Consider the following 13,601-nt stretch of genomic DNA (forward strand, 5'->3'; position numbering starts at 1 on the left):
AATAAAAAAAAGCGGGTAAGTCGTGGATGTCGCTCTGCTGTACAGTAGGTAATGGATGGGATTAAATTTGAATGCAATGATAGGTATCATTGTATACGAAAAACGATTCTGAACGGAGATGATTTATCAGTCTAGGATATATTATGTTTTAATATTGTCATATATTCTATTTTGAAATAAATATTTTATTTTCAATTAAGTCGCAAATTTAAAACTCAAACGCTCAAAACATTTTTCTTATAATGACACTTCAAATTTTCTCTATAGCTATTTGAAGCAAAACTTATGGAAAACTTGGTGTTAAATTTTATAACCTTAGATCTAAATACAAACAATATTATGAATTTTGAACTACAAAATAATTTGCAAATATTCATGGTTTTGACGAATTTTTGTCAATATTTGAAATTCAAATGCTAATAAAAATTTAATTTGAATTTCCGGTGGACATTTTTTTTGTGATAAAGATTGACGAATTTGTAAGGAATCTTGTATTAAATTTTCAAATCTTAGATTTAAAACGAAATTTTTTTATGAATTTCTAGCTTATAATAATTTGCGAATTTTCGTGATTTTTACGTATGTTGTCAAAATTTAAATTTAAATGCTTGTAAAAAAAAAATGTGACTATACATTTCTTGTATTTTTCAACTGCTATTGTAAAAATATTGTAGGAGCCTTGTATTGAATTTTCAAATCTTAGGTATAAAAAGAAATTTTTTATGAATTTCTAGAATAAAATAATTTACGAATTTTCATGATTTTTACGTATGTTGTAAAAATTAAAATTGGAATGCATGTAATAAAAAAATGTGGCTATATATTTATTTTATTTTTTAACTGCTATTTCAAAACTATATTATGAGCCTTGTATTAAATTCTCAAATCTTAGAATTAAAAAGAAAAACTTTTATGAATTTCGATCTAAGATGATTTGAACATTGCCGTAATTTTTATGTATTTAGTCAAAATTTGAAGTGTAAATGCTTATAAAAAAAATGTGTGACAATATATTTCTTTTATTTTTCAAATGCCATTGTAAAAATATTTTAGGAGCCTTGTATAAAATTTTCAAATCTTAGGTATAAAAGGAAAATTTTTCATGAATTTCTAAGATAAAATAATTTACGAATTTTCGTGATTTTTACGTATGTTGTCAAAATTTAAATTTAAATGCTTGTAAAAAAAAAATGTGACTATACATTTCTTGTATTTTTCAACTGCTATTGTAAAAATATTGTAGGAGCCTTGTATTGAATTTTCAAATCTTAGGTATAAAAAGAAATTTTTTATGAATTTCTAGAATAAAATAATTTACGAATTTTCATGATTTTTACGTATGTTGTAAAAATTAAAATTGGAATGCATGTAATAAAAAAATGTGGCTATATATTTCTTTTATTTTTTAACTGCTATTTCAAAACTATATTATGAGCCTTGTATTAAATTCTCAAATCTTAGAATTAAAAAGAAAAACTTTTATGAATTTCGATCTAAGATGATTTGAACATTGCCGTAATTTTTATGTATTTAGTCAAAATTTGAAGTGTAAATGCTTATAAAAAAAATGTGTGACAATATATTTCTTTTATTTTTCAAATGCCATTGTAAAAATATTTTAGGAGCCTTGTATAAAATTTTCAAATCTTAGGTATAAAAGGAAAATTTTTCATGAATTTCTAAGATAAAATAATTTACGAGTTTTTGTGATTTTTACGTATGTTGTCAAAATTAAAATTTGAATACATGTAAAAAAAAAATTGTGGCTATACATTTATTTTATTTTTCAACTCCTATTGTAAAAATATATTATGAGCCTTGTATTAAATTCTCAAATCTTAGAATTAAAAAGAAAAACTTTTATGAATTTCGATCTAAGATAATTTGAAAATTGCCATAATTTTTACGTATTAAGTCAATATTTGAACTTCAAATACTAATAAAAAAAAAATTGTGCCTATGTATTCTTATAACTTTTTAATCACTATAAGAATAACTTATGAGGAACTTTGTATTAAATTTTCAAGTATTTTGATAGGGCCAAAAAATTTTTATCGACACTTCAAAAAAAAAATTTCAGACAAATTGAAAATTTCAGTCGTCTATAAATATCTCAAAAAAAGTCAAAATATTTTGAAAATTAAATCATGTAAAGAAAATGCCAATCCTAATAACTGGTAAAATTTTCAAGTATCTAGGACTTATACTTTTTGAATAATAACAAATATTTAAAATCGTTTCAGGATAAATCGTTATCGGTACGCTATTTCGTAAAAATTTAAAATTCAAACGCACTAAAAATTTTTCCTATAATGATGCTTCGAGTTTTCTCTATAGCTACTTGAAAGAAAACTTATGGAAAACTTAGTGTTGTATTTTTAATCCTTAGTTATAAACGCAAAAAATTTTATGATTTTTCAACTTCAAAATTACTTGCAAATTTTCGTGGTTTCGACAGATTTCGTAAAATTTTGAACTATAAACGCTTATTAAAAAAAATCGTGACTTACGATTTTTAATTTTTTTTTAGCTAAAATAAGAACAACTCATAAGGAACCTTGTATTAAATTTTCAAGTTTTTTTGGTCCTCCAACATTTTTTTACCGACATTTCAAAAAAAAAGTCGAAAATTTCAGTGGTCTATAAATAAGTCAAAAAAAGTCAAAAAATTTTAAAATTAAACTGTATATAGATAGCACTACCATAAACATTTGGTGAAAATTTCAAGTATTTACAGTGATTAGTTTTTGAATTACAACTATATAAAAATATTGATTTGGTCGAAAACTGATTTTGCGTAAAAATTCCCGTTTTTCTGTCATTTTTTTTTGTTTTTCTCGATTTTTTTGAAAAATGTTGGAAAATGTTTACTTTTGACCTATATAATGCACCAAGGATCTTCACTTTTACATCGGAAACCTACCCCAAAATCGAAGTCGAAATTGAAGCATTATTTCGACTAGTTATGCTGTACACAGACACAAAAACAAAAAACAAAAAAAAAAAAAAACACACATCATTGTAAAATCAATACATTCATCACTTCGTTCAGAATCTATAACATATATTTCTGTAATTTTGTGTATCAAACAACCATAATTATCTTGTATTTATTTCAGTCATTAAATACATGAAATTTCAAATATTTAAAAAATATATTTAATTTCAAATTCTGTATTATCTATAATTGTTATTAAGTATTAAAAATTTTAAGGATAGATAATGAAAACGTTGTTTTCTAATGAATAAAAAAATTCAAATTCGTGCGGGGGTTACAGCTACAGATGAGCTCCAGTCGAAACCAAATTTACCAAGTCCAATCGCGTTTCAATTTGACTCCAATTTCAATCTAATATTAGGTATACACAGATAAAAATAAAAATAAAAATAATATGTAATCACACTGTTTATTAACACTCAACACCGGTTAGTGGTTACGTATTCACGTATGTCGGTTTACAATTGTCGTTACAACCGGTATTTCAATTGCAATGCTTCTATATTATATTTGTTCAGGTCAAAGTGTCTGATCCAACGCGTCCACTGAGTAATAATTATTTATTATGATATAGTACCCAGTTGAATCAGATCGATAAAAAATAACTTCCATTTTGTCTAAAAAAAAAATAAAAGTTCAAACTGATAATATGGTAAGACATTTCCATGTAGGTAGGTATCAATAATTTTATATCTATGTAACATATTATTACGCAATGAAATCCAGTGGTCTTCGAATATCGATAAATTATTTTGACCAGTTTCGGTGTTATTATTTTTTTTTTCGAAACCCATATTATGCAGATATATATATATACTTGATGATAATTGGAATAAATAAAAGTGTCAAATTAACGCACACCTACTCAAAGAATTAATAAGATTTTTTTATTTTAATCTTTTTTAAATATTTATTCTTTTCGTTATTTTGCTGCCAAAAATGTGCTATCATACTATAATAACTTTAAGATAATATTATAAATTTGTTCTTATTATTCAAAGGTCATCAATTCATCATAATATATAGGATATAGGCAGGTATAGAGTGCGTATCTACACACATCACACATCGCGAACCATTGTATAGTTAAAAACCACTGGCGGCATTACGGTTTATATTTTATATTTTTTTTGGAAAATCAAAAAACATACGTACTTTTTGTCCACGTGTTCACCCATGTATGTACTTTCAACAAATTCACCACATTTGTCTTCTTGGTACTCGCTCCATTGAGTACATTTTAGTGCTTTGAAATCGTTTTTAACCAAAATGGAGTGAGCAAAATACTCGAAAGCTTTGGCGTGACTGCAAGCACCACCGGAAGCTAGAAACGATCTCAAAAAATTAATTATTATTTATTGCACTGTTTAAATAGTCTATTTAATAGTTCCATAATTAATATTGATGCGGTATACTACTCAGTAAGTATTGTACCAAAATATATTTGTGATTAAAATTTGTTGATCGTACCTATGAACTATAAGGTATAACGATAACGGTCGAGTTCTTAATATAAGCTCTATACACACCATCATTACTCTCTACTGCGCTGTTTTGGTTTGACATCGTTTGAAAATCGCCTCGAGTTGTAAAGTTATAGGTAACACTGCATGTCAATAAATGGTACGATTTTTTCCCCCAATAACTGTAATGAGGGAAAACGACATTTGAGAAAACCAAATGTTCCATCTTTACTCAGCTATACAAAAATCATGACAACAAGATTGAAACTGATTTAAGACGACTAATCTCAATAGTAATTTACCAATAATATTTTCTACGTTTTACGCATTGTAATACATTATATAATTTACAATAATGTGTGTGTTTTATTATTTTCTCATAGATCATCACGTTTCGGGACAGTAGAAACGATCCGATTTTCTACTTTATCATCTTTTCTGGTAGGAAAATGAATCTATAGTTGATACTATTGGGGCTGGAAAAAACATCATTGAAGTTTTCAAAAATGTTAGGACAAAAAACTAAGAAAAATTGAGATATTTTTACACAAAATCAAATATCAAAAAATCGATTTGTTTTTTCCAATACTTCAAAACAGAAAGAATCAAGAAATCAGTTTTCTCGGAACGGAACATTCCCGCTTGAACAAATTTTTTTACCACGTAAAAGCTGGCTGTGAACATACAAATACATACTACTTCTTTAATATTAATTATTTTAAACAAGCAAATAACTTAACTACTCAACCTAAGTAATAAAGAAGTATTAATAAAATATAAACAGAACATCAAAAACCTTGGAAACAATAATTTTGGTATTACCTATAGCTACGATCAAATCGAATATTAAGTTTTGTATAATTTATTTTTTGGTTGCGTGATCTAAAATTTAGATCCTAAATGGTAACTATTTATTTTCGAATTATTGCAATGATCTATTTTTGCCCTACTGATAATTAACATCACGTTTTACTTAAAACCCCACTTACCTGTATCTACTTTTTTGCATTTCAGTTGTGCTACTCCTCCGTTTGGGTAAAAATCGATATGACCTAGCGGCTTGATCAACCCGAGACTATTTCCGTTTGTATGAATGATGTCTACGAAGTTCGCGTCACTTTTATCGATCATGTACTCTGGACCAATATTTTCGTATTGTGGTCTAACAGGATCTAATCCTTAAACATGTCCAATAAAAACATTTTCTGTATAGTTTAATAACTAAACAAAATCAATTAATATAATCAGAGCCTTTTACGAACTGAACGGTACACTCAAAACTAAAAGAAAATCTAAATTTACGTTTCTCAACACTATGTTTGTCGCAAAAATGCATTATCAACAAATAATGTAGTCAATAAAAGAACGTTTGACTTTTATATTTCTAAAAAAAAAAATATATCAGATAGGCAACCTACCAGTTATTCGAGATATTTTACCGCTTAACTTTTTCCCAGTATAACCAACAATATGGGCTCCCAAACCGTGACCAATCAAATGAATATTTTCAGACCCTACGCTCATGTTGTTTGTTAAAATCTTCAAAACATTAGCTATATCATAACCGATGTATTTAGAATTGATTTTTGCCGATTCATACAAGATATCAAAAGAGAACTGCATCCAATCCACGCAAATCACGTTGTACAGTCCCACCTTAAAATAAGCTGCGAACAAATAGTTATTTAAGTAACAAATTTATAGATTGCCCTAAATAATATGTCGTTTATAGTATGAAAAAAGTGATCTGATTTCACCGTCAGTATATTGCTATTCACTACGATTTACCATAGTCGCATTAAAATTAAATTAAAAAAATAGTCCACTGTAGTATAGATTTACGAGCGTGAATAAACTAAACACAAACCTTTTGCTATATGTGTGCAAAAGCATTCTTTCTGGAAAAAACTTCCAAGCCAATCGTGTACAAGAATTTTCGTTGGATTTTCGGCATTGAAGTTAGTCGATTTTATCATGTTTGGATCACTTCTGTTTAAAAGTTGACCTTTGGTCTGTTCTCTGAAAATTATTAAACGTGTATATGACACAGGCACGAATATTGCTGCATTCCTGCGTTTTTAAAAATATCAAATAATACGTTATTTGACTCATATTATGAAACTTTACCTAGTATAGAGCCAATAAAACACGTGATTTGACATATTGTAGATCTTATATTTGTCGTTTAAAAAATGTACTTTGTTTAATGGTGGATCTCGGTGTTTGACCAAATCATCAACGGCGTGCACCGATTCTAAACATTTATATAAATTTGAATTTTATTGCTTCCTATAATTTATTATTTTCCAACTATTTTCTATCTGTAATAATCTCTGTAGTTAAAATTTAAATACACTGAACAAACATATTTGGTGCGTTTTCCTGCGAATATACGAGCTGTCATTATCATCAGGTGGATAAATGATCTTTCGAGATAAATATTTTTTATAGATTTTATCTTTAAAATATAATAGGTACTAATAAATGACAATACATTATTGTTATATTGTAACGAGTGCCGTGTGGTAGAATTTTGTGATGCCACTGCTGGTGAACCTAAAACATGTCAACTATAAATTTGTCTTGAATAAAACAGAGAGATGGTAAATATTTTGTATAATATAATATTACATATTATATAGCCTTAACAATTTTCAATAGACTAAATGGCACGTGGTGATGCCTTTAAAATTATTAAGATATATGTTAATAATATTATTATATAGCTAGGTAGTTAAAGGGTGGCCGATTTTTAACTCTTCCGAGTCTACTTCAGAGCTACCTGAAAGATTTAATACGTAAACTCTGGCTAACGGTGATTACTTGATAATAATTGTAAAATGTACAAAAATCTGTTAATAAGTAATATATATATATATATATGATGTTGTAAATGTATTGCTTAATTTAAAAAAATTTAAATTATCAATATCACAGAAAAAAGTGATAACAGTGCTGAGCCTCCACTGCCAACTTCATGCCGAACCTCCGGCAAAATGAAAACAAATCGATCAGCCGTTTGACTGTCACTTCTATTATATTATTCTATGCTATTCTATACTCTAGTTAATATATTAGTATAAGGTGAAGAATTATCTATACCAACGTACGGGAGTATTTTTAATTCACGATATCATTATTTATATGCTCTGAACCAGCTTATTATTTCCCCCACGATAATTACACAATAATGTTCAACCGAGAATATTTCCCGCTCAGTGAACAACGTTTTTACTTTGTCACACATCGCGGGAAGATTACACTGCAGTTGTTGTCCACCAGTCTACCACTATTTGCCACTTGCATAAATATTTTCCTCATTCTATTATTATAGGGAGATTTCACCATTTTTGTTCACACATGCTCTGCTTATACAAAATAACTACCGTGTTTTAAAATTACAGGGAGATGTGCACTCAAAATTGGTTTTGCTCCTTTTTCAAAAATATTTACCGTACAATAACCTTTTTTTTTTTTTATTACTATAAACTTTGAAGTATAAATTAAATACAAATTATTAAAGAAAAAGGAGCAAAACCGATGAAGGTCGAAGTTGCAATAAATCAGTGAATGAAAATGTATGATGCAACCATAACACTTTAAAAAAAATTTTAAGAGAACTAATTCAAAAAAATAACTGTCAACGTTAAATAAAATAGTTTTTAACGTAAATATTATGAAGTTAATTTTATTTTGTTATTGGTATGAAGGCATGCTTATGAGGATATCGTATTCACGTAGATTTTATCCGTTTTACTAACACAGAACAAACAGACATTTATTTTTATTATTTCCAGTCTTGTGTTCTTAGCTCAAATATTAAAATAAATTGACCTATTAAAAAATGTAAAGGTAAGAATATTATCGGTGCTCCCTCAATTAGTTTTTACGTTTTTTTTTTTAAGTATGGTATAATGAGCATATAAATATTTATATATAAAAATACTTTATTCAGAAATTATTTAAAAATTACAATACTAAAAAAAAAAAATACAAGACAACAAAATAATGTTCAGACTTTTAAGTTTCATTATTGATCAATTCAGTTTAATTTTAAAGCCAACAACAGAAAAATTGAACTGTTGAACACTAATATTGATGTATTGCTTATTAATTATAAGACGGAAATAATGCAAGCGTATGCGATAGATCTTCTTAAGAAACTTTAAATTTCCGTAAAAAAAAATTCCTTGTGAAAAATTTAAACATGTAATAATAATTAATATGTAAATAATATATGCGTAAACGTATATTTCTTAATTTTTTTTTGAAATTACACTTGTTTTATAATATTGTTATAACACCACGCTTATGTATAAGATATGCGTGTAGGTACTCCGTACAATATAGCATATACATAGATTATTATGTATATTATTTACTGACTGTAGATAATGAAAGTAAGTTTGACTAATTTTCCAACTATGATAAGCTCTATTAGTCTCAATAGTAACAGCGCTATAAAATTAACATAATTCTTATCGGGCAATTTTCTATACTATAAAATGTTTTGACAGTATATTTTGATGTTAATAAATATATCATACATCGATTTATAATATTTGTATGCGTATGGTGGTTAATTCGTTTGGTTGTTTTGAATATTAAAATCCACTATTTATTTTATTATATTGAATTTAAAACGTTAATATCATAATCTTTAATCTATTTGATGTGAAATTATACAGTTTTTACGTTTTATTTTGTCGTAATATTGCCTTGTACAGTTAAAAAATGAAATGTAATAGGGTTACTGATTTTCGCGTAAGTAAACCACGATAATTGATCTGCCACTATAATTTTGACGATTCGAACAAAACTTTATGTTATTATATTATCGAATCGTTGTAATATAAGGCGTAGTATAGTGTTAATTTCGAAATGTTTTCTCGAAATAAAACATAATCCACATGCACGAAAACAAAAAAAATTAAAAATAGTGTACCAGCTGTTGAACATTCTCTAACAATTATTTAAAAATAATATCATAAGAGCAGGATTTAATGTTACCAATAAACGGTTACCTATATCTTAGATCATAAAAAAACAAATGTAAGCACTAGGCAGATCAATCGTAATGAGATTATATTAGAGTCATCGGAACGGTCATTGGCCACATAACAATAATCTTTCATTCAAATCCTTAAACAATTGTCAGCCGTTTTTGAAATGGTGATAAAAAACCTAGCAATAAGACCCATTATACTCGACTGTAAGTCAAATATTTTGCCTTTGAGAAGTTTTTTCTGTGAAAACGGCGTAATAGCGTTTCCGAACGAGGCACGCGACAATTATTATTAACGGCAACTCGGCGTAAATGAAAAGTTACTCACCGCTTTGTAACACGATGCCAAATTTCAGAATAATTATGGCTAACAGCATAACCTCGCTGCAGCTCGCGAAATACTTTGATCCCGTTATCATTTTTACACAATGATATTTCGAAAACGCCAAAAATTAGTGCGTGATATTAATTAAAAGCTTATAACACAAGTGAATTTCTTGTTCTAACACACAAATAAAAGACAAACACTTATACTTATATCTGTACGTATAATAATTATTGTCAAATAGTGTGATACTATTGTACCGATATGCGACACTACACGCGGCCGGTTCGTACACTTATGAATTGTGATGAATCATATTATCTCAAAAACACTTAAACACTTCATATAATTATAAGACATAAGTACCTACGTGTGTGTGTCTCTCTGGATATAAAAATCATTTCATTTTGTTTAAGATGATAATATTGTCAAACGATGTGGCTTAATCGATTTTGGCGAACGACCGTCAACCCCGAAATACCGATCGTCAAAAATTACCACGATAAACATAAGGGTATTTCTATGTCTATACCCAGTTGTACACCAGTTACAAATACATTTTATACACATATTACATTTATTATACATATTATCAGTGTAACGTCATTCGTCAACGATTATTTACATATACAATTATTTCACAACATGTACGTATGTACTCTTTCCTGATGACGCATAACGGTACACTATATAAAATGAACAAATTACTTACACATACCTACTACACCTATAATAATAAACTAATAAAAATTCGATTCGATTGGTTTCGATATAGATGACTTTCTTTATTAAAGCCGTTTTGTTTTTACCTAAATTTAATTACAAAAATCAATTACGTACCTAATACTAAAGGTGCTAATTTTTAGTATATTTTATGATTAAAACTTCGGTAACCGACGACAACTAACTTTTATTCTTATAAACGCCTAAAAGAAAACTTTAAGCCCAATGTTATCCGATAAATTCCGATTAGCTATCATTTTCAATTTTGAAAAATACCAACACAATTAAACACGAATCACATAGGTATATGTTGGATGAAGAGGTTACCGAACGGAGATACTTTATAGTTCATTCATACAGTTCGTATACAATTATTCAACTAAATAACTGGCAAACAATAACTAAGCTAAGACAATATTAATTATTTTTTATATATTATATATTATACTCATGTATTATAGTAATCTTCGTTGTATTTTGTGCGCACTATAGAACAGATTTTATTCAGAAATCGGCAATCAAGCAAATATTTATTACAAGGGTGTATTAATTAGTACAAAAATTAAAAATATCTAATTCTAAATTGTAAAATTTAAAAAATATATAATATTTAGTTAGGACTTTTTTGTACTTATGTATATAATTTTTTAGATTCTGAGCGGAACGATGAATGTATTGATTTTACCATGATGTGTGTTGTTTTTTTTGTGTGTCTGTCATCACGTTTTGGGGCAGTAAAAGTGCTTCAATTTTTGACTTCAGTACCTCGTTCGATCAGAAGGTGAATCTAGTTGGTACTTTGGGGTGTCAAAAGTAAAAAATTCTTAATACTTTTCTAAATAATCGAGAAAATCAAACTAAAAATTAAGGGAAAACGAAAAATTTTACGCACAATCAGTTTTCGACAAAAACGATTTTGGTTTTTGATTTAACATTATAACAAATGACCATAGATACATGGAATTTTCACCGAATGGTCATATAAGTATATTCTATCCACCATGGAATTTTCAAAAATGTTCGACTTAAGTTGAACTATTCATAGGTATTTGCAATTTTCGATTATTATTAGTTTTTTTTTAAATTAATATCGATAAAAATTTATTTGTAAGGCAGAAAAACTTGAAAATTTAATACAAGGCTCCTAACATATTTTTACAATAGCAGTTGAAAAATAACAAAAAGACATGTTCACAATTTTTTTTTACAAGCAACCAAATTTTAATTTTGACAACATACGTATAAATCACGGAAATTCGCAAAATTTTTTAAGCTAGAAATTCATAAAAAAAATTATTTTAAATCTAAGATTTGAAAATTTTTAATAATCTATATTATAGATTCTATAATATATCCTAGACAGATAAACCGTCTTCGCTCAGAATTGTTTTTCGTACACAAAATATAATATCATTGGATTCAAATTTAATTCCATCCATTACAGTAACACCCACTTGTACCCTACTGTACAGCAGAGCGACATCCACTTACCCGCTTTTTATTATTTAGTGGTTTAGTGATATTGTGATAACATATTGAAAACAGTTACTCCATTATTGTACCCGTGATACAAATAAAACTATAATATTAACAACCATTGTATAAATGTATACCATAACATTATCGTACAAAAGTATTGAACAATCGGTTGTAGTTAATTAAATTAAAACCTTTTAGTACTAACATAAAGTTCGTATGTCTTTATTAAGGGACAATATCTAGAAAATATTCAATTTTGTTGCCGCCAACACATGGCGTTTGTTATAATAAATTGCAGTCAATGATGATTAGTATGAATTTAAGACGTGTATGCATTAACTGGGCTATCTACGCATGCGCGCACATGTCCGGGAACTAGTAACGGCCGATGCTTACACACAGATTACGGTTCGGTACTGAATACGACAACACGACGCCTGGCGATTTTTTTTTATTCTATGTTACACAATTTCACCAAATTAACTAATTAATTTTTATTTTACAAACCATATCAGGTAGCACGGGTATATTATACCCACTTGCGTTTTCCTATTTTTACAATTTATTCTATTCTCAATAAGCTCCACTCTAATTACATATTGACCTGTCAATTAAAACTGTGACAGAAGAAGCTTCTTGTTCGTCATGTAGACACACACATTTCTTAATTTTTATAATAAAAATACAGTCGACACGCTATTGAACAAAAATACTGAGGTACTCATTTTCATTGATCTTTTTTAACGTCAACAGAAATTACCTATTAAACAACAGATACTACAAGAACCATTTATCTTATATTAAGTAAACTTGTTGTCGAATACAGCTCATGACTAAATATTTTATAATTTATTAGCTATTAAGATCGTATTATCAATCATCTGTATTCAACTAAAACCAGAGATACTAAATTTCGAGTAGATATTATTTCATGGTTTAAATTTTTTTTAATGTATATAGGAGCTAAACTACTACAAATAAAATTAATTTAAAGAACATTTTTTACTTCGAGTTTCCGATTCTATATTGATATATTGATTCTATAATGAATAATGATAAGTGTTTTTATAACTGTAGATACTTTAAAACTTCACAAAATATATCTGGATATGACTATTTTCATTATTCTATATATTTATATATACACAATTGAACTTCTCCTGATTCACTGACTGATTCATCATCATCAAGCGGGAACCGCAGAAGTTAGAAGTTTAAGCTCAGTAGTTTTTTTTCATGTTGGTGTGTCTCTACATTATGAAACAAAAGTACTAAGAGGACAGATATTCCAAAACTGTAAAAATGGAAAACAATATTTCATGGTCAGATTTTAAAATAAAACTGCCCGGAGTAAATCCAGGTTATTCAGTGTATATGTATAATATTAAAAACGTTTTTTTCATTCACATTTTGATATTTACAAATATTTTTATAATAATTAAATTTTATTATTTATTCATGTATATGCTAAGCTAACTTACAGTCTCAGCTCACAATCATTTTTCATCATCAAATTCAAATTTAACACATCCGCTACAATGACATACCCAACTACTATTGTACAACAGAGTACTTGTTTACATTTTTTAAATTTATATAATTTATAAA

General features: G+C 27.5%; 1 protein-coding gene across 2 annotated transcripts; it reads right to left on the bottom strand.

Annotated features, from left to right (window-relative positions):
• Window positions 1-3,388: 3,388 nt before the first annotated feature.
• On the bottom strand, window positions 3,389-10,095 carry LOC107168297 (pancreatic lipase-related protein 2-like). Of its 2 annotated transcripts, none has more exons than XM_089227279.1 (7): window positions 9,795-10,095; window positions 6,589-6,715; window positions 6,329-6,480; window positions 5,880-6,128; window positions 5,451-5,633; window positions 4,154-4,322; window positions 3,389-3,615 (listed from the first exon to the last, which is right to left on the bottom strand). In XM_089227279.1, the coding sequence occupies exons 1-7, from the start codon at window positions 9,883-9,885 to the stop codon at window positions 3,585-3,587; spliced, it is 1,002 nt and encodes a 333-aa protein (XP_089083405.1). In that variant the 5' UTR covers window positions 9,886-10,095; the 3' UTR covers window positions 3,389-3,584. The 2 variants fall into 2 exon arrangements, with proteins under 2 accessions (XP_089083405.1, XP_089083404.1); XM_089227278.1 differs by having other exon boundaries at window positions 5,451-5,639; window positions 9,795-10,094.
• Window positions 10,096-13,601: the final 3,506 nt, after the last annotated feature.

This window comes from Diuraphis noxia, unplaced genomic scaffold (genome assembly GCF_037042655.1).
Source record: "Diuraphis noxia isolate RWA-SAM2 unplaced genomic scaffold, SU_Dnox_SAM2 contig0004, whole genome shotgun sequence".
Classification (NCBI taxonomy): Eukaryota; Metazoa; Arthropoda; class Insecta; order Hemiptera; family Aphididae; genus Diuraphis; species Diuraphis noxia.